General features: G+C 51.9%; 1 protein-coding gene across 2 annotated transcripts in view; it reads right to left on the bottom strand.

Moving 5' to 3' along the window:
- Nucleotides 1–18,223, bottom strand: part of Clip2 (CAP-GLY domain containing linker protein 2) — a 63,836-nt gene that overhangs the window by 9,074 nt on the left and 36,539 nt on the right. Inside the window, 6 exon segments of one of the 2 annotated variants that reach the window (NM_021997.2) lie at nt 427–510; nt 1,499–1,556; nt 4,238–5,173; nt 6,425–6,529; nt 12,011–12,071; nt 17,083–17,186. In NM_021997.2, the coding sequence (NP_068837.2) occupies nt 427–510; nt 1,499–1,556; nt 4,238–5,173; nt 6,425–6,529; nt 12,011–12,071; nt 17,083–17,186 (1,348 nt within the window). 2 annotated transcript variants of the gene reach the window in all.

Below are 18,223 nucleotides of genomic sequence, written 5' to 3'. Positions count from 1 at the left end.
CCCAGGCTGTCCCCAAAATTTCTTCTATGATCTATTTCTTTTGAGACATGGTCTTATGTAGCCCAGGCTGGCCCCAAAATTTCAAGGTAGCCTCAAACTTCTTGATCCTCTTGCTTCTACCTCCTGAGTGCTGGAATTCTAGGTCCACATCCCCATGCCAGGCTCCCCGCAGTTCTTGCTATCTGTCCTGGGGATTAGGGGCTGTGTGGAAGAGGCCCGTGAGGAATTCAACTCTTCAAGAAGGCCACGGAGACAATTTGATGGCAGCTAGAGGCATGACCTCAGTTGGCTCTGTGGAAAAGGCAGTGCTCGTATATCTCTGCCCACTCAGATCTCAAGCAGGCAGCCCAGCTCAGCTGGACCTACAGAGCCACAATGCCAACCTACCCCAACCCCCAACCTCCACCCCTAGGGAGGGAGACTTACCACTTACTTGGGCCCTGAGCATGTCCATCTGGGATGTCAAGGCTGCCACCTCTTTGTCCCTCTTGTTCAGCTTGTCCTGCAGGCCTAGGAGAGAAAGGAAAGATGGGGACCCATGAACACCCAAAGGCCAACAGTGAAGGCAAGGGGCGACCCCTCCTGGGGAAATTCTAAAAGCAGTCAAACTCAGCTTCTAGGTCTAGGTCTCATCTCCTGAGTCACCCACCCAGAGGACCCAGTACTGTGTGGTTTAGGGAACACGGATCTCCACCTCTCTGGTTTCCTCCATCAAAGGATGGGGGTGGGAGGGAAGGAAATAAAGATGGTGTCCACAGAACCAGAAAGAGGATCCCATGTTGAGTTGCTTCCCAAGCCGTTCAGCCCTGAGCTTCTGGTCCTCCTGCCTCTCCTTCCCAAGAGCTAGGATCACAGACGTGTTATCACCAGGCCCAGTTGTACGTGGTGCTGGGGATGGAACCCAAGGCTTCATGCACGCCAGGCAAGCCCTGTTCCAAGCCACACCCTCAGCCCCCAATTTATATCTACTTGGGAATTTATAATATCCTGGACATAGAATTTGGATATAAAGTCCAAGTTAGACCTGATCTCATGGGAATCCTATCTCACATGATTATTTTTTGAGACAGGGTCTCAATATGTAGCCCAGGCTAGCCTTGAACTCAGGGCAGTCTTGCCTAAGCCTCCCTAGTATTGGGATTATAAGCATGTGTGTGGGTAGTTTATGTCTAATTTTGGGGGTAAGTGGTTTGAAACAAGAGTTTCTCTGTGTAGCCCTGGTTGTCCTGAACTCATTCTGTAAACCAGGCTGGCCTCAAACTCAGATCTCCTGCCTCTGCCACCCACGCAGGAGCTGGGATTAAAGGTGGGTGGGAAGGTGGTTCTTGAGAAGCTGAGATCCCTGTTCTTTCAGTGATCGCAAAGCACCCACTGTGGAGGGGTGACTGCACACGGCAAGCACCTCTCATGGAGACGCTCGAGGCAGACCACGTGACTCAGCTCCAAGGCGGTACCCAGCTTCCCACAAAGTCTGGACTCCTACCCCGAGGCTACTCACCCTCCACAGTCTCCTTCATCCGAATCTTCTCCTCAGAAAGGTCATTGGACTCGATCACCTGAAAGGACAGTCCTGTAAGAGGACATGCCTGCCACCAGGCCACACCTCAACCTGTGAAAAGGAACCTTGGGAGGATGCAGGGACCCAGTGTGCCAGCAGGGGGAGCAGACATACTTGAATCCCTCTCCGTGAAAAAAGGGAAGCACCCAGCAGGCTTCCTGCTGCCCCTGAACTGCTATTTGGAAAGTAAGGAGCAGAGGATGAAACTTAGGACGTTTTCCATATTAGGCACCAGCTCTATCACCGAGCCACGCCCCCAGCCCCTCATGGTGGATTCTAGGCAGGGGCTCTACCACTGAGCCACGCCCCCAGCCCCTCCCTGGGGGATTCTAGGCAGGTGCTCTACCACTGAGCCACGCCCCCAGCCCCTCACTGGGGGATTCTAGGCGGGGGCTCTACCACTGAGCCACGCCCCCAGCCCCTCACTGGGGGATTCTAGGCAGGGGCTCTACCACTGAGCCACGCCTGTAGCTCATTCCCTATTGACTTATTAGAATGGGTTATCAACTTATTCTGCAGCTCAAGGAGGCCTGGAGATTGCGATTTTCCTGCTGCAGCTCCTGGTAGCTAGAATTTATGGTACTGAGTCACCAGGTCTGACTTGGCTATACCCTTGGTTAAGAAGATATTAAATAGAGGTGTCTTTTTTTTTTTTTCTTTTTCTGAGATCTGCCTTGGCAATCTTTTGCAGGACACCAGCCTTGACGCTCCAATCATAAAACAAGCTCTCAATATATACAACAGAGCGTGGATGGCCCATCTAGGGGCTTCCTTAACTGCCTTCTTCACAATGCTTATTTAATAGTAAACTCAGAAGCCAAGGAAGAAGAAGTTGATTGAAAAAGAAAAAAGGAGGAGCTGGTGAGACGACTCAATTGGTAAAAGGCTTGCCTTGCTACTGCTTGAGTCTGGGCCCCAGAACCCACCTAAAAAGCTGGACACAGTGGTGCACACTTGTAATCCAAGCACCGGGAAGCAGATACTGGCTGATCCTTGGTGATGGGTGGCCAACCAGCCAACCTACCTACTTCAGATACCCCATGTCAAAAACAAATAGACTGTACCCAAGGTTGACCTCTGACCTCCACACATATGCACCCCATATACACATGCATGTGCACACATGTGAGCATGTACACACACAAACACATATATCAGCAAGGTGGAATATGGTGATACAAATCTGTAATCTTAGCACCTGAGAGTTAAAGACAAGAGGATCAAGAATTTAGGGTTAGGGGACTGGGGAGATGGCTCAGCGGTTAAGAGCACTGACTGCTCTCCCAGAGGTCCTGAGTTCAATTCCCAGCAACCACTTGGTAGCTCACAACCATCTGTAACGGGGATCCGATGCCCTCTTCTGTTATGTCTGAAGACAGTGACAGTGTACTCACATACATAAAATAAATATATAAATCTTTTAAAAAAATTAAGGTTATCCTCAGCTACAGAGTGAATTTGAGGCTAGCCTGGGCTATGCAAGACCCTATCTCAGACAAACAAATAAGAAAAGAAAAAAAAGAGTTTCCTCCTGAGAGGAAGGCAACTATAGAATGCTATAGCACAAGGCAGGAAGAGGTCCTTTCTTACAAGACTTGGACCTACAGACAATTGATTCCCTGAATACCACACTGCAGAGCGATATCGTGCATGGACTAATTATCACAGTCCTAGCTGACCCTTTGTAAGGCTATTTTAAATGAGTTATTGGGGGCTGGAGACGCAGCCTGGCAGTTAAGAGTGGGCACTGCACTCGCAGATTACCTGGGTGTAATTCCCAGCACACAAGCCAGGTGGCGCACAGGCACTCGGAACGCCGGCTCCATGGTTTCCGAAGCCTCTGGCCACCATGGGCATTGGTGCTCACGGTGTATGGCTAAACACAATACATCTTGAAATGGACCAATGCAGGACTCAGAAATGTGGAGCTCGGAGCCGGTGAAGCATCCTTGCTGGACTTGCTAGAATGGACAGGGCTCTCTATACTCCTTGACACCCCCTCAAGGACTAATGGGACATGCTCATCTGGAGCAAGGACGATATAGCTGGGTACTTCTAGACTTGGGACAAAGTGGGTCATGGTGGCTGGGACCTTTCTGGAAGATAGAGAGACATCTTTGAGTCCCCGGGGAGGTGTCTGAGACAAGGACCTGGGAGGAGCAGGTCCTTTTTGTGGGTGCTACCTGAGTACTGGGTACCAGAGAGGAAATGGGAGCAACCTGTTCAATAGACTGTGTGTACTGTTTTGTCACGCTGGGGATGGAACTGAGGACCTCTGCTAGGGGGGCATTCTAGTGCTCTGGCACTGAGCCACACACTCAGCTCATTTAAAAAAATTAACTTTGAAATAGAATCTCACTAAGCTACTGAGGTTGGCCTCGAACTTGCCATTTGCCAAGTCTCAGCCTTCCAGTCTAAGCCAGTCAGCGTTCAGGGGCTAGCAAAATGGTGCCTTCGATGGCTCTCAAAGCCTGTGTATGAAGGGTCAAGCAGGGTCCTCTTAGACTACAGTGGTCCCAAGAATCCTCATGGCTCTGATGGAGGGAGACGGAAGCTCCTCCTCTGGGGCTCCCTTGGTCAGCTCCAGGCACAAGGAAAAAGCTCCCCCAGCTGGCATGCAGAGGCCACGCCCTCCCTGTCCCTCCCCAGCTGGGCCCCACAGAAGCGAATGCAGCCTACATGGCTGTGCTGGGCTGAGCACAGGGACTCGACAGCCTGCAGTCTATTCTCAGCCACCAGAAGCTTTTCCCGCAGCCGCTCGGCCTCCTGCCTGCTCTGGGCTTCCGCCCTCTGCAACATCTCGTAATCCAGCATCTTCTTTTCAGCCAGCGAGATCTGTTCTTTGAGGAACTCGATGGCCTGAGCCTGGCCGCGGTATTCCACATCCAGTCCCTCCAGCTCCTGCACACGTAGCTGGGCGTCACGACATTGGTCCTGGGCTTCTTGTAGCTCCAGCCGGTGCTGGCTGGCCTGCTCCTCCAGCTGTGCCCTCCAGTGCTGCTGCAGCCCGGCCAGCTCCTCCTGGGCCTCTTGCAGCTTCTGCCGCAGGCCCTCTTTCTCCTTCCCATGCATGGCCGTCTCTAAGTCATGCTTGGCCTGCAGGTTCCCTAACTCCAGTTGGTGCTCCATTTTGATGCCCTCCACCAGGGCCTTCAGCTCGCCAATCTCCTTCTGCTGGGCGCCTGGGCCAGAGTTCAGCGTGGCCTTCAGGTCTTCTAAAGATTTCTGGTGATCGGAGGCCAGAGAGTCCAGCTTGGATTTCCAGTTGTCCATGAGCCCCATGTTCTCGGTGGTGGCCTGCTGGACCTTGGCCTTGAGGTCTGCCACTTCCTGAGCGTACTTCTCGTTGGCTGCCCGAAGCTTGTCCACTTCTGTCTGGTACGTCTTTAGCATGTGCTCATACTTGTCCTGGAGCAGGGTGCTGTCCCGCTGGTGCTCCTTGCTAGCCGACAGCAGCCGCTCTCGCAGCCGCAGGGTCTCAGCGGCCTCTGGGTGGTCCGCAGGTGGTGGACCTGACTGGAGGAGGCAGTGTTGTAGCTCTTCGATCTCACCACGCCGCAGGCTCAGCTCTTCTTCTAACTGCAGCACCCGAGACTTCTCAGCCACTGTGGTCAGCTAGCAGGAGAGAGACAAGTCAGTGACCATGGATCAGTGATGGGGACATGCCAGCCAGGATGGGGGGACAGTCAGATGATGGGGAGGTGCCTATCCCTAGCTGGTGGTTACTGGCTGTTCTCAGGGACTCTATTGTACCCCAAATGATGGATGGGGTGAACCAAATGTCCTCATTGCTTAGGTAGCTTAGAACACATCACTGCACAAGAGAGGTTTGAGCTTAGAGGACTTTCTAGAGGCTAATATGTTATGTGTATGCATATCTCAGCAATCCTCCTGCCTCAGCCTCCCATGCCCAACCAGATAACCATTCTCTGACTTGCAGGTGGAGCTGTAGATCAAGGGGCCTATCTAGTGGGTGCTAAACCATCTAGTGAGTTTCCTGCACACAGCGTTCAGGCACACCAGTGCCTGTGATCATCTGGTCATGGCCGGCGTACACATGAAGCCATGTGTCTCCAGATACCCACAGCCCTGCACAGTGCTTCGGCTACTATCCACAAGCTGAGCCCTTGCCACAAGCCTCCAACTGTCTGCAGGGTGGTTTTCCTAATCAATTCTTGCTGCCTGGTTAAATTCCTCCCAGCAGAACTAGAGGTAGGCTGGCTAGCCATTTGGACACATGTATGGGTTACACGTACAAAAGGTGTGGAGAGGCCAGCTGGGCCTGGCATACAGGACATAGAACCACACCCTAGAACTGACTGGACCGTTCTCCCAAATGAGTTTCTCAGGGCCTCCCTAACACACCTATGGTCAGACTCTGAGGCCGACATCATCCCCACCTTTGGGGATATCCCAACATATAAAGCCCCATTTCCTGAGCCTCAGGTCCTCCAGGTTGGCTCTGTTGCCACCTTAGGAGTCTCTGGCCTAGAGTACTCTGGGTCTGCCTTCCTGTCAAGGAAGCAGTGTCCACCCAAGTATGGGGCAGACCACTCCCAGAAGGCTTCTTCATGGCAGTGCACAGGAGGGAGGCACAGGGAAGGTCACAGAGACACCTGCATTCAAGGAGCCATGAACTTGGAAGTAATCCCAGAGGACTGAGACCCCCTTCCCTAAGAGATCACTTGGCCACAATGAGCCAGACTCTAAATTTCAACTTCCCTCCCAGAGGGGAGCACGGAAGGGGCTCGAAAAAGCAGCCATTATGATGGCAGAGGAAATGATTTAAAAAAAAAAAAAAAGCAAAGGGGGCATGGAAGGGCCAAGGCGCTGGCTGGGTGGGTGGCAATGGTGGGCACGGTTTACCCTGTTATCCGCTAATTCTCTGAGCAGCCGCTCGGCCTGCGCCTTCTCCAATAGCAGACTCTGCTCCAGCTCCCCAATGCGCGCGTGCTCCAGCTGGGTCTGGGTCTGCTCCACCCAGGGTGGGGGTGAGGGAGGGATGGCAGGGTGGATAAGGAAGGCAGGGACATGGGGGAAGGGGGTACAGGGAACAGGAAGCCGGAGAAAGAAAGAAAGGGCGTGTGAAGGGAAGAGAAAGAGAGAGAGAGAGGAGGCGTCATCTTCCGTGAACAAGACTGAAAACAGATCAATGAGCCGGAATTGCTTAGGGAAAAGAGAGAGGTCTCAGAAGTGGGGTTCATGAGGGGGCTGGGTGCCCTCCCATCACTGTGGCCTAGCTGGGCGGGGTGGTGTTCAAGGCAGAGGAGGCTGTGTAACCTTGCTAGCCTCTGGTAATGCAGTGGCCGTGGGTACCCAGTTCCTTCCCTTGTGGGATTTAAGGGTCTTTTTCTTCTTTTGTTAGGTACATTTTATTTCTTCCATGTGGGTCCCAGGGATCAAATTCTGGGCGTCAGGTTTGGTGGTAAGCCCCGTTACCTGCTGAGCCATCTCCCAAGCCCTTCTTTTTCTCTTTTTCCTTCTTTCTTTAGTCACTATACAGCTCCCAGTGGGCCTTGGATATCCTATGTAGGCCTTGAACTCACCTATGTCTCTACCTCCTGAGTGCCAGGATTTAGGATGTGTACTACTACATCTGTTTTTTCTTTTTTCTTTTTTTTTCAAACAGTTTTTTTGGCTATATAACCAAGGCTGTCCTAAAACTCACTGTGTACCCCAGTCTGGCCTTTGAACTTGTAATCCTGACTCTGGACTTTCGTTTGGATTTTCCGAGACAGGGATTCACTATATCGCTAATAAAGACCGTAACATGCCCGGCTTGGCCTGGAACTAAGTATGTATCCAGGATGCCCTTGAACCTGCGATCCTTCTGCCTCAGCCTCCCTAGCACTGGGATGTCAGGTATGTGCCACCATGCCTGGCCAACTCAACTCACACCATCTTGATTCTCCTCAGGCCTCCTGGGTGGGGACTGGGCTAACACCCATTGCCCTTCCCAGAGCCTGGCTTGGTCCACATCCCTACCTCCTCCCCATCCTTCCCAGATTCTGCGGAGGACGCCTGGTCTCTGGAAATACAAGGGCACTTTTGTCCCCTCTTTACAACACCCGTTTCATTGGAGAACAAAGCATGACATTCTCTGGGTGGCACAGGGCTGGCATTTGGATGGCCCATGATGGATCTCTGCAAGTAAGCAGGGAGGGGGGGAAGACACGTCCCCTGGGGTCCTCTAGAAGACCAAACTGGAAACCAGGTTTGTCTCCTGAGAGAGGGGAGAGTGCCACTCACTCTTAGAGAAACACAGGTTAAAGCGCTCACCACCCTGGCCCCAGCACACACACAACCCTACAGCAAGTGCGGAAGGGGTGGGCGGGGCTTAGATGGCAGGGATAACACTCAGATGCCAGCAAGAAGTGGCAGCCATGGAGACTGAAAGATCGGAGCCTAGGCTGCCCGTCTGCAGAGGAAGCACAGGAGGGAGGCTTTATGAGCAATGATGAGTTTAGTCTTGGAGACAGTAGAAGATGGGGTGACCCAGCCCAAAGGGACCAAGTGTTCTGTTTGGAACAGAGTTTAGGCTTTCAATTCTGACTTTGTGTATTCATATGCATGTGGAGACCAGAGGTAGATGTTGGAAAACTGTGTGTGGGGTCTGGGGGAGTGGGGTTCAAGACAGGGTTTCTCTGTGTAGCTCTGGCTGTCCTGGAATTTACCAGGTTGCAGACCAGGCTGTCCTCCAACTCAGAAAGAGCGAGAGACACCCTCCTGCTTTGCCTCCGGAGTGCTGGGATTAAGGGCGTACACCACTCTAGTATACATCAGATCTTAACCACACTCCACTGTGCCTTCTGAGACAGGGTCTCCCTGAGCTATGTCAGCTGGCCAATCTCACCACAGGGTTAGACAGGTGCCACACCCATTTTTGTTTTGTTTTGGTTTGGGTTTTTTTGGTTCTTTTTTTCGGAGCTGGGGACCGAACCCAGGGCCTTGCGCTTCCTAGGCAAGCGCTCTACTACTGAGCTAAATCCCCAACCCCTGTTTTGGTTTTTTGAGACAAGATTTCTGTATGCCAGCTATCCCAGAACTCACTCTGTAGACCAGGCTGGCCTCAAACTCAGATATCCATCTGCCTTTGCCTCAAGAGTGCAGGGATTAAAGGTGTGTGCCACCATGCCTGGCTGCTGCACCCTTTTGTAATGAGAGTGCTAGGAGTCCAAACTCAGGCTCTCACTGATGAGTTTCAACCTGACCCCCTAACTGAGGAGTTCTGGCCAGGTGTTCTGCTCTCCCCGGGTCCCCCAGTTTGAGTTTCTAGATAAGTTACCTACTGTCGAGCCGTATCCCCCAGCACTTGGTTTTAACTTTTATGTTTTTAGATGTATTTATTTTATGTGTGTAAATGTATTTCCTGCATGTGTGTATAATACCATGTATGTGGAGGCCAGAAAAAAATCAGATCCCCTGAAAATGGAGTTACAGATAGTCGTGAAGTACCACACCACACGGGGGCTGGGAGCAAAACTTAGGTTCTCTCTGAGAACAGCAAATGCTCTTAACCACGGAGCAATCTCTCTGGTCCCAGTTTTGACTTTTTAGAAAATTTGGTTTTTTTTTTTTTTTTGGTTCTTTTTTTTTTTTTTTTTTCCGGAGCTGGGGACCGAACCCAGGGCCTTGCGCTTCCTAGGCAAGCGCTCTACCACTGAGCTAAATCCCCAACCCCAGAAAATTTGTTTTTATTTGTGTGTGTGTGTGTGTGTGTGTGTGTGTGTGTGTGTGTGTGTGTGTGTACACACGTGTTTCCATGGGTGCATGTGCAGGTGTCTGTGGGGGTCAGAAGAGGGGGCTACAACTCTTGTAGCTGGAGATCTGGGAGGTGGTGAGCCATCTGGGATCCGAACACCCTGTTCTCGGAAGTGTCGTGAGTGTTCTTAGCCACTGAGCCACCCCTATAGCCTTCTGCTTTGTCTTTTAAGATAGTTGGGGAAAAGAGGCAAGGTGGCTACAAGCCTGTAATCCTAGAACCTACCGGCTGAGGCAGGAGAATAATTCTGAGTTCCAGACCAGCCCCAGGTAGTGTAAAAACCCAACCCCAACCAAATATGTGGGGAGATAAATTGCTTTAGCATAATTTACATTCTGATTGCTCTGAATATGGTCACAGTTTAGTCTTTGTAATAATAATATAATAAAAATAAGTTATTATAATTATAAGTATAATTATAATAAAAATCAAAACTGAATATGACAGTCTTTCTGGCTAAACTGGCTGTGTAACACTGTCCTGTCCTGTCCCCCTGCCTCAATGCCTGCCAACTTATTGGCAGCCCCAGGACCAATCAGATTCTCTCTGGGGGATAATGTGTGGTAGCCAATCTGGCAGGCTGGAATAAGGAACAGATGTAGTAAAAGACACAGACAGACAGGCGGCAGACAGACAGGCTGACCCGGAGTTGCCAAGGGCCTGTGAGCACCTGACACCATCCTGATTCCAGCCCCTTGAACTGCTGGCCAGGGGTGGTGTGCATGTGCGAATTTCCCCACAACTGACTGTTGCTAAGATCTGTTGATGGGAGCAGGTGGAGAGGGCTCAGCTCTGGCAGCCCCTCTCTCCCCTCAAGCCCACCCATCTGTCCCCTGCAGGGAGACTGCTGCCCTTCAGATAAGCCAGACACAACCACCTGTGCTGTCCCTCTGGCTGTAACAAAAACGCAGATCACAACAGCTTAAGGCTGGGTAATACTTGTCTTCTTTTCCCCCTTCCTTCCTTCCCTCTTTTCTTTTTATAGTCTCATTTATCCATGTATCCAAGGCTATCCTCAAACTCACTGCATAGCCAAGGCTGGTCTTGAACTCCTGATCCTCCTGCTTCTGTCTCCTGAGGTCTGGGATTACAGGCGTGCACCACCATGTCCACTTTTTTTTTTTTTTTTTTTTTTTTTTTTTTTTTTTTTTTTTTTTTTTTGCCAGCCCCACCATGTCTTCCTAATTAGTCCGCCTGACCTAAAACTCCACTAACCAGACTAGCCTTGAATTTGCCATGTAGCCAAGGATGACTTCAATTTCTAGCCTCCTGCCTCCACCTCCCTATGGTGGGGTTACCAGCATGAGCTACCATGATTTGAACCCAGAGCTTCACGCGTGCTAAGCCAGGCAATTCTACTGACTGAGCTGTATCTCCTGCCCCCTTTCACTTGTTCCCAGACAGGGTCTTGCTAAGAAGTTTGGGTTGACTTAGACTTGGTATATAGCCCAGGCCAGCCTTGAGTTTGTAATTGTCTTGCTTCATCTACCTTAGAAAGCTAGGATGCTACCAGGCTCAGATCAACCCAAGTTGAACCCAGAAATGACCTATGGCTGTGCCTTCTAAGGTCCCTCGGGAACTTGGGAATTAGTCACAAACGCAGACCACTGGGTCTTTGTTGTATTGAAATACGCTCCCCTGGAGATAGACACCTTGGGCCTGAGATCCTGTAATAGACGTCTTCATCCTACAGCGGAAGAAGCTGGGGCCTGCTTAAGGGACAGGACCAGCAACACAACAGGAAGAGCTTAGCTCCCTGTCTCACCTGGCCATCCCAAAGAGTTCTTCCTCCTTCTTTTCCCAAGGAGCAACAAGAGACACAACAGGAGAGGTGGCCAAGGGTGGCCTCCTGACCCCAGAGGTCTCTGCAGGTCTCAGGGGCAGGGCTAGATGCCCCCTCAGTGCCCTCTGGTCCCTAAGACAGCGTGTGTGTTTATGAACTAAGAACAAACCCATTATATCCACACCGTGTATACAGGTGGCAAAATGGTGGGGTACAGGCTGGGGCCGGACCCAACAATCGCTGCTGGTTATAACCCTTGTTGGTTGGTTATACCACTGGGGGTAGTCTCTGCCTTGAGCACTCTCTCTGTGTCGCTCTCTCTGTCTCTCTCTGTCTCTGTCTCTGTCTCTCTCGCTCTGTCTCTCTGTCTTTCTCTATGTCTCTCTCTCCTTAATTCATGTAGCCCAGGCTAGCCTTTAACTCGATATATAGCTGAGGATGACCTTGAACTCGGACCACCCACCTCCCCAGTGCTATGGCAACAGACTTGTGCCACCACTCCTGGTTTACATGGTACCAGAGAGGGAACCCAGGGTTTCACGAATGCTAGGCAAGTGCTCTGAGATACAGCCCAAGCCGGTGAGCTCTAGTTCAGTTGTGTATCAAATCTTGTGATTCTAACTGCTTCTAGCCAATCCTGTGTCTGTGCTCCCTGGAGCCTGGCTCCTATGTTGTTAGGCAAAGACCTAAAATCTGTCTTGATTCGATCTTCAACTGCCAACATAGGATCCCCTGGAACACAACCAAACCCACTTCTAATACCAGATGTCCCAAGGCCTGCCGCTCCTCCACTCCTCCAAGACAGGGGCTTTTGATTCTTCCCAATATTTCCATTGCAATCACCCAGGCCTCATGGCAAGGATTGGGCCCACAGTGCTAAGTGAGCAGTGGAGAACTGCACTGTTACCTCCAAGTCTCCTTTGGTGATGGACTCTTCTTCCACCCGGAACTGCAGGTCCTCCACCTTCCTGCAGGGGGGAAAAGAGGCAGACGTGGGCTTTGGGGGCCAAGGATATCACTCAGTGGTAGAGCCCCTGCCTAGAATCCCCCAGTGAGGGGCTGGGGGTGTGGCTCAGTGGGAGAGCACCTGCCTAGAATCCCCCAGTGAGGGACTGGGGGCGTGGCTCAGTGGTAGAGCACCTGCCTAGACTCCCCCCAGGGAGGGGCTGGGGGCGTGGCTCAGTGGTAGAGCCCCTGCCTAGAATCCCCCAGTGAGGGGCTGGGGGCGTGGCTCAGTGGGAGAGCACCTGCCTAGAATCCCCCGGGGAGGGGCTGGGGGCGTGGCTCAGTGGTAGAGCCCCTGCCTAGAATCCCCCAGTGAGGGGCTGGGGGCGTGGCTCAGTGGTAGAGCCCCTGCCTAGAATCCCCCAGTGAGGGGCTGGGGGCGTGGCTCAGTGGTAGAGCACCTGCCTAGAATCCCCCAGTGAGGGGCTGGGGGCGTGGCTCAGTGGTAGAGCACCTGCCTAGAATCCCCCAGTGAGGGGCTGGGGGCGTGGCTCAGTGACAGAGCCTCTGCCTAACACAAGAGGTCCCTTGGCTTCACCCCCAGCACACACAGAAAGACATTCCCCACACACAGGGAAGCCTATGCACGAAGGCAAGTGGATGTGCACCAGGCCAGTTATGGCTCAGATGATGAAGGCATCAGAAGATGTCAGGGATCAAGATTAAATCACAGACGGGGCTGTCCCCACAAAGCCAGGAACTACCTGGAATCCTGTACTTGAAGACAGGGAGAGCTTTTGGGAAGCCTACTGTGCTGAACACAGCCTCGTTCCTTTCAGGATGTCCATGGAGAACATAGGTGGACTGGCTGGTTTCGTGTGTCAACTTGACACAAGCTGGAGTTATCACAGAGAAAGGAGCCCCCCTTGAGGAAACGCCTCTGTGAGACCCAGCTATTGGGCATTTTCTCAAGTAGTGATCAAGGAGGGAGAACTCAGCCACTTGTGGGTGGTGCCATCCCTGGCCTGGTGGTCTGGATGGTGTCAGAGAGCAGGCTGAGTGGGCCATGGGGAGCAAGCCAGTAAGCAGCACCCTCCATGGCCTCTGCATCAGCTCCTGCCTCCAAGTTCCTGCCCTGTCTGAGTTCCTGTCCTGACTTCCTTTTGTGATGAACAGCAATGTGGAAGTGTAAGCTGAATAAACCCTTTCCTCCCCAGCTTGCTTCTTGGTCCTGATGTTTTGTGTAGGAATAGAAGCCCTGACTAAGACAATAGGACAGTAGTCTGAGCCAGGTGTAGTGGTGCACACCTCTGGGTGGTGAAGGCCAGCCTAAGCTACATGGTGACACCTTGCCTCAAGACACCAAGTCAAGACAATGGCTCTTCAATGGGCACACTCTGCCATGTGGCCCTGTCTCAGCAAACAGGGGGCTTCTACATCAGGCCAGGGGGCTTCCTCTTCATCACCTGTACTCTCTCCTCTTCCAGGGCTGCCCACAGATGTAGAAGGTCCCTAAGGCTCCCCGCTGTAGGAGTCAGACACTCCCCTCAGGGACACATGTTCACCTATACACATGCTAAACAAGCAGAGGACAGGGACAGGACCCTACCTCATATTGCCATTTACAAGTGGGATTCACTGACAGCTTATATATGTATTCCTATAAGGTACCTGGGGTGCTAAAGCAACGTTATACAATGCTAGGACCTGCACCTAGGTTCTTGGTGAACACAGCTCCCATGATGCCTTATTTTGAATTAAAAAAAAAAAACCTGTTTGAGCTTGTACACAATATATATATGAATATGTGAGTGTAGGAGGCCACAGTTTGATGGTGTGTCTATGTTCTTTTTTTGTTTTTTGTTTTTGTTTGTTTGTTTGTTTGTTTGTTTTGGAGCTGGAGACCGAACCCAGGGCCTTGTGCTTGCTAGGCAAGCGCTTTACCACTGAGCTAAATCCCCAACCCCATGACTGTGTGTTTATTTGTGTATCTATGCACATGAGTGTGCCTGAGGCAGGCTAATTTGATGGTATGTGTATATGCACATGTGCACACGTGTGCATATACATATGCACATGTACACACATGTGCATATACATATGCACACAGAGGCCAGAAGAGGACACTGAGAGTCTTGCCCTATCACTGTCTGCGTTATTCCCTTGCGACGGGGTGTCTTGATGAACCTGAAGTTAGAATGAAGGCCAGGGGCTCCTAGTGATCCTCCTGGCTCTGTGCCATCCCACCAAGACCAGGATTACCACCAGCATGTAGCCATACCCAGCTCTACATGGGTGGCGGGGATTTGAACATAGGTCCTCGTGCTGTGGCAAAAGCATTCTTACCCACTGAGCCATCCTGCCAGAACTACATCAGGGCGACTTCTTTGTCTATTTTACTTGTCCCTTCTTTTTGTTGTGGTGGGCTCTTGTTAGTGTTGGTTTAGTTCATTTTGGGCGTGGCGTACAAGATCTTACTATATACCCCTGCCTAGCCTGGAACTCTTAAGTAGACCAGGCTGGCCTTGAATGAACAGAGATTCACCCGCCTCTGCCTGGCCAGTGCTGGGGTGAAAGGTGTGTACCACCATGCACGGGGTTCACCTTTCGAGGCAGGATCTCTCACTGAACCTGGCGGTCCTAACTGGATAGACTGTCTGGCCAGGGAGCTGAGGGGATCTGCAGGGCTTGCACAGCCTGTGGTGGCGTTACAGACCCGTGTGACCAGGCCTGTCATGTTGCTAGGGGGCTGAAGCCAGGCCCTGGCGCGGCGGGCACTTCGCCAACGAGCCGTCTCCCACCTCATGATGCCTTAAAAGACTTGTTTTTGTTTTCTGGCATGAGATGCATCACCATGGGAACCAGATGTGTGGGCCAGGACTACCATCTCACGTGGATATAAATAAACCCTCATTTCCCGCAGTGAGACAGTAACTGCGGGGACTCGGCTGAATGCCCAAAACAGATGCAAATCAGGGTGTCAAGATTGGGGGCTGCTGCCAGAATGGGGGAAGGAAGGGACATACAGAAATCCTCATCTTTTGGGAAAGACCAGCTCCAGGAGCCTGGGCCTGAGTCTCTAGTAAAAGCTGAGGGGCGGTCATGCCTGTATCTTTCCAGGGCTGTCCGAGTCTGCATCAGTGGGCTGCTGTCCCTGACCTTGGTTAAGGGCTTTTCTAGGAAATCAGGAGAGGGAGAACTCCTAATTCATCCCTGGGGCAGTCTCAAACACCGATGTATGGGCCAGCAAGATGGCTTAGCGAAGTAGTTGGTGCTGATTCCCAGGATTGGCACAGTCAAAGGAACCCATGCTCCCAAATTGTTTTTTGATGCTCATGCGTATGCCTCCCCCGGACAATTAGATATATTAAAAAAAGGGGGGGGGTTAATTGATAGACATGCCAGGTGCAGTGATACACCACTGTTATCCCAGCATTCAGGAGGCTGAGGCAGAAGGGTAGTGAACTGGAGGCCAGTCGGAAGTGACTAAGAAGACCCTGTCTCATGCGTAATAAAACAAAAATAAAAATGGAGACAGAGAGAAAATTCATTCAGTGAAGTCCTCGCCAGGTGTGATGGCTAAACTCAGTGGTCAACGTGACCCAGGCCTCTGTCCAGATCACTGATGTGGGAGGACCCGGCCTATATTTCTGGGTCCCATCTCTCGGTGGCAGCCCGGATCAAAGGACACGGAAGAAGGAGCTTTTGGGTTTTGCCCGCTGCTTGCCTCACTCTTGCTGGCAAGTTCATCTATCCCACTGCTGAGGCATTCCCTCATCGGAATCAGAACCTACTTCCTCAGGGTTCCGGCACTGACTGAAGACCAGCGGCTCTCCAGGAGCCCTCAGGGACTCTACACACACACATACACATACACACACACACACACACACTCTCTCTCTCTCTCTCTCTCTCTCTCTCTCTCTCTCTCTCTCTCTAATATTAACTTTAAAACAAAACAAAAAACTCCAAGGCCACAATTCCTGCCCAGGGATTAATATCAGCCCCGTGCAAGTTCAGTAGACACCATAGCACTAAGCTATAGCCCAGTCCTTTCTTTAGAGGGATAGGGTTTAGATAACAACTTGCTATGTGGATCTGCCTGGCACAAAACCTGCTATGTAGACCAGGCTATCTCCTGCCTCAGTCTCCTTAGTGCTGGGCTTATAAACCTGAGTCATTATACCTGGCCCAAGCCCTTGCTGTAGCACTACTCCCCATCCCTCTCTCTCTCCCTCTCCCTCGTCCTCTCCCCTCCCCCTCCCCCTGACAGGGTCTCCTGTAGCCCAGGCTGCTCTCAAATTCACTGTGTAGCAGATCATGACTCTGAACACCCAATCCTCCTGTTTCTACCATCTGAATGTTGAAATAACACCCCTCTGTTCATGCAGTGCTTACACCCCTCTGTTCATGCAGTGCTGGGACTCAAACCCAGGGCTTCATGTGTCCTAGACAAACACTCTACCAAGTGAGCTATATCCCCAGCCCCATTTTTCTTTTTGTATCTTTTTTTTTTTCGGAGCTGGGGACCAAACCCAGGGCCTTGTGCTTGCTAGGCAAGCGCTCTACCACTGAGCTACACCCCCAGCCCCTCACTGGGGGATTCTAGGCAGGGGCTCTACCACTGAGCCACGCCCCCAGCCCCTCACTGGGGGATTCTAGGCAGGGGCTCTACCACTGAGCCACGCCCCCAGCCCCTCACTGGGGGATTCTAGGCAGGGGCTCTACCACTGAGCCACGCCCCCAGCCCCTCACTGGGGGATTCTAGGCAGGGGCTCTACCACTGAGCCATGCCCCCAGCCCCATTTTTGTTTTTGTATTTTTTTATTTGAAGGCTGTTGTGCTAGGTTGCCCAGGCTGAAATTGAACTCGGTATGTAGCCCAGGCTAGGCTGGAACTGCTGATCCCCCTGCTTCGGTTCCAAGTGCTAGGATTAGAGACAGGTCTGTCTCTGCTCCCATGCCCGGTTTCCCCGCGCTCCTTCATTGGGCTCCGAGAAGACGCACTCTGGCCCAGCAGACGCTCACCACGTACCTCCTCTCCTCCTCCAGCTGATTGGACAGATCCACCTTCTCCTTCCTCACGTTTTCCACCAGCAACCGTGCCCGCTGCAGCTTCTCCTCAGCTTCTGCAACATACTGACCCAGAGCAAGGCCAGGAGAGGGCCAAGTCAATTCCAGGCTCTCTTGGGGACAAGACGGAGGCAGAGGAAGGAAAGGAGTCCTAGCTCCCTTTTCCCTGATGGCCGCAACCAGGCAGGGCTAGTTATCCAGACACAAAGAGGGGACTCAGGAGGGAAGGATGCAGAGACTCCACCAGGGAAGGGGATCCTAGGCTCCTCTGAGCTTAGGTAGAAGCTGGTTATATGATAGCTTTGTTTTGTTTTAATGCTGGAGATCAAACCCAGGGCTTTGTATATGTTAGGCAGGTGCTCAATGCTAAGCCACACCCCAGCCCTCACTGGAGGATTCTAGGCAGGGGCTCTCCCACTGAGCCACGCCCCCAGCCCCTCATTGGGGGATTCTAGCAGGTGCTCTCCCACTGAGCCACGCCCCCAGCCCCTCATTGGGGGATTCTAGGCAGGGGCTCTACCACCGAGCCACGCCCCCAGCCCCTCACTGGGGGATTCTAGACAGGGGCTCTACCACTGAGCCATGACCCCAGCCCCTCACTGGGGAATTCTAGGCAGGGGCTCTACCACTGAGCCACACCCCCAGCCCCTCACTGGGGGATTCTAGGCAGGTGCTCTACCACTGAGCCACCACCCCAGCCCCTCACTGGGTGATTCTAGGCAGGGGCTCTACCACTGAGTCACACCCCCAGCCCTAGATAATGGACTGAACCTCTGAACCTGTAAGCCAGCCCCAATTAAATGTTGTCCTTGTAAGAGTTGCCTTGGAGAGAATATATCTGCTTTTTTTTTTTTTTTTTCTTTTCTTTTTTTCGGAGCTGGGGACTGAACCCAGGGCCTTGCGCTTGCTAGGCAAGCACTTTACCACTGAGCTAAATCCCCAAACCCTCTGCTTTTTTTTAATTTAAAAAAAAAAAAAAGAGTGTATATGTTGAAAAAAAAAAAAGAGTTGCCTTGGTCATGGTGTCTGTTCACAGCAGTAAAACCCTAAAAGATAGGGTCTCTCAAAGGAATCCTATCTTGGAAAGAAGTCTGTTAATATGC

Source organism: Rattus norvegicus, chromosome 12 (genome assembly GCF_021556685.1).
Source record: "Rattus norvegicus strain SHRSP/BbbUtx chromosome 12, alternate assembly SHRSP_T2T, whole genome shotgun sequence".
Lineage (NCBI taxonomy): Eukaryota > Metazoa > Chordata > Mammalia > Rodentia > Muridae > Rattus > Rattus norvegicus.
The sequence above is the reverse complement of the archived record's forward strand: the minus strand, read 5'-3'. Positions and strand labels throughout refer to the sequence as shown.